The sequence below is a fragment of the Procambarus clarkii genome, chromosome 16, assembly GCF_040958095.1.
Source record: "Procambarus clarkii isolate CNS0578487 chromosome 16, FALCON_Pclarkii_2.0, whole genome shotgun sequence".
In the NCBI taxonomy this organism is placed as follows: domain Eukaryota; kingdom Metazoa; phylum Arthropoda; class Malacostraca; order Decapoda; family Cambaridae; genus Procambarus; species Procambarus clarkii.
This window is the reverse complement of record NC_091165.1, coordinates 11,245,238-11,248,331: the sequence shown is the minus strand read 5'-3', so window position 1 is coordinate 11,248,331 and position 3,094 is coordinate 11,245,238. Positions and strand designations below refer to the sequence as shown.

The 3,094-nt window shown below is 41.5% G+C and overlaps 1 protein-coding gene across 1 annotated transcript; it reads left to right on the top strand.

Moving 5' to 3' along the window:
• The first annotated feature begins 250 nt into the window (after positions 1 to 250).
• Positions 251 to 1,807, top strand: LOC138365464 (uncharacterized). The gene has a single exon (XM_069325779.1). It carries the CDS (start codon positions 251 to 253, stop codon positions 1,805 to 1,807), a length of 1,557 nt encoding a protein of 518 aa, XP_069181880.1.
• Positions 1,808 to 3,094: the final 1,287 nt, after the last annotated feature.

The window sequence follows — 3,094 nt, the reverse complement described above, 5'->3', positions numbered from 1 at the left end:
TAACTATAATCATTTCACCTTTGAGTGTTAACCTGTGTCTCTGTACCAACCAAGAGTGATAAAGAAGGGCTAACTTGCGGAATACCAGCATTGATGCAGGCTTACCATTCAAATTATAGTGTGTATGATTATATAGTGTATATTTAAATAAATGATAAGTAGCTCTAGTTCGGAAACTAGTGGCTCCACTAAGTCAAGTGCCAGAAATAGTCCTGACACTAGTCCTACACGACTAGCAAGTACTTCCAAGATGTCTAGTGTCAAAAATATAAAATTAACCCTCACAGCATTGAAGGGTCATTTAGCACGGCAGATTGACAAATGTGAAGACTTGAGTCAACAAACTCCAGTTAATTATGCAGCACTGGAAAGCTATCTTAAGCTTGCACAGAACAAATATCACCATGTGTTGCAACAAATGATAAAATATCAAGATTTACTTAACGTTACCAATATTGATGAAGATTCAATGAACGACATACTACAAGAAAACTCTGATTATGAGGATGCAATGTTTGCAAGGTTGCAACACTTTGATGATATGATATACGCCCATAAGGCCAGTACCAATATTGCAGCCACAACTACCCAGAACCTGACAGCACCAGAAGTCAAATTGCCATCACTCAGTCTCCCAACTTTTTCTGGTACAGAGGACGAGAGTTGGGACGGTTTCTGGAGCAAATTTGTCGATTCTGTGGATTCTAATGCCAATGTACCAAAGACGACAAAGTTTACGTATTTACAGAGTGTCTTGAAAGATGAAGCATTTCAGGTGGTCTGTAATCTGAATCACACAGATGACGATTATGACAATGCCGTACAGCTCCTGAAAGATAATTACGCTAAACCAGAAAGCACCATCAGAATTCTAACACAGAAACTGTTAGAGATTAAACCTCCAAATAATACAGCAGTCTCACTCCAAGCCTTCAGATTGGAGCTAGAGTCCTTGCTCAAGGCACTTAAAAATAAAGTGAACTTGGTTGAGTCAGACTGGATAATACAAGTCCATATGACACACAAAATACCCAATGACATACTGGATAAGTTGTTTGTACTCTACAGTAAGTCATCATTAACAGTAACAGAGATAAAAGAATGGTTGCACACCATCATAGAACGACAAAGAGTTAACCCAGATGGAAAAGCAACATCTAAACCTTCGTCTACTACTAACAGTAAACAACAGAGTACAAACAGCACTCCAAACAAAGCTAAAACAACTTCCCCCTCCACAAAAAGGACACAAGGCAGAGTGGGCACATACGCAGTTGGTCCCTCCAAACCTACAGTTAACGAATTACCCAAACCGGTGACTCCTCAAGATGCTGTTAACGTCTGGAGACCATGTGTGTTCTGTGGACAATCACATTCCATATACTATTGCAAACTTTACCCTGATTGTGCTACACGCATAAAACGACTCAAGGAGTTAAATAGATGTACCAAGTGTATAAGGGCACATAATCCCGACACCTGTACATCTCAATTACGCACCTGCAATGGGTGCCATAAGGGTCAACACCATACAGCACTTTGTGGGGAGTCAAGAACAAGGTCTGCCAAACCAAAGGAGGAGGAAGGAATTACCACTTCAGTACAGCTTTGTACTGTGTTACCTGACATAAGTGTCTTCTCAACAAGGTCAAATCATAAATCAGCTCTACCTACTGCACGATTGATCATTAGAAATGGAGAGAACAAGGCCACTGTACGTGGATTATTTGATCAAGGGTCCCAACTGACCTTTATATCAAAGGAATTGGTAGATACACTGAAACTTACACCTGTAAAGGAGACATGAATAAACATAGCAGGATTCCTGACTGACTCAGGAGCCCGAGCTTTCAGGGTAGTACGACCCAAAGTATGATTAGGAGGTTATGTACGAAAGGTACAAGCACTGGTCGTAGATAGATTCCCAACAGATCTGTATGTAGATTGTCTAGGAACAACAGCCAAATTCCTGGAAGAAAAGGGAGTTCCTTTGGCTGATAAAATTACATTGGACAACCTTTCCAATATTGGAATCCTTATGGGGGTCAGATGTCTACCATAAGTTCATCAAAGGAAAGGAAGGTAACCACGTTATGAACGTGTTACCATCTGCAGGTGGCTATTTACTAACAGGCCCAGTATTACGGGTAAAACAACCCGCACCTGTAGACCACCAACATGCCAACACAGTAATGGTTGCATGAATAGGAGAACAGTCTCCACTGCAACTCAGAGACATGTCTGAGGATGAGCTTGATCCCCCTGTACATAAGTTATGGGACCTGGCAACTCTCGGCATTGTCCCTGAACAACCTAGCCCAGATGATGACTGGACTTACAAACAATACCTGGACTCAGTTATCTATAGAGATAATCAATACTGGGTCAGGTTACCATGGAAGCTGAATCACCCTCAGCTACCCGTCAACCATTTTATGGCACAAAACCAATTAAGATCACAGGTGTTGCGTTTACAAAGACAACCTAAGAACTTGAAGTTGTACCATGAAATAATACAAAAGCAGCTCGATGACAAATTTATCGAAGTTGTAACTAATGATAACCCAAAGAAAGGACACTACCTGCCACATCACCCTGTACAGAAGAATTCTGCTACTACCCCACTACGAATAGTATTTAATTGCAGTGCTAAAAAGGGGCAGAGTAGTGTTTCGTTAAATGACTGCCTTCAAACTGGCCCTAGCCTGACACAAAGGCTTTACGACGTGCTGTTAAAGTTTCGTATAGGGACTTATGCATATACGGCCGACATTATCAAGGCATTCCTTAGGGTAGGTCTTCAAGAAGAGGACCGGAACTACACAAAGTTCCTATGGATCAAGGATCCTAACGATCCGAACAGTGAATTAATCACTTACCGGTTTGCGTCAGTCTTGTTCGGCGCCACCTCATCACTCTTTCTGCTCCAAGCTACCTTGGATACGCACTTGAAGAAGTCCAATAGCACGAACAAGACGGAAATTAGCAAAAACCTGTATGTGGATAATTTTCAAGGAACAACCAACAGTGAGAGTAAACTGTTGGACATATACCATGAGGCCAATCGAGAATTAATGGGAGCCAATATGCCTCT

What these genes read in the sequence shown, in the direction of transcription:
- LOC138365464 (XM_069325779.1), top strand. Translation starts at nt 251, where the DNA reads ATGTCTAGTGTCAAAAATATAAAATTAACCCTCACAGCATTGAAGGGT.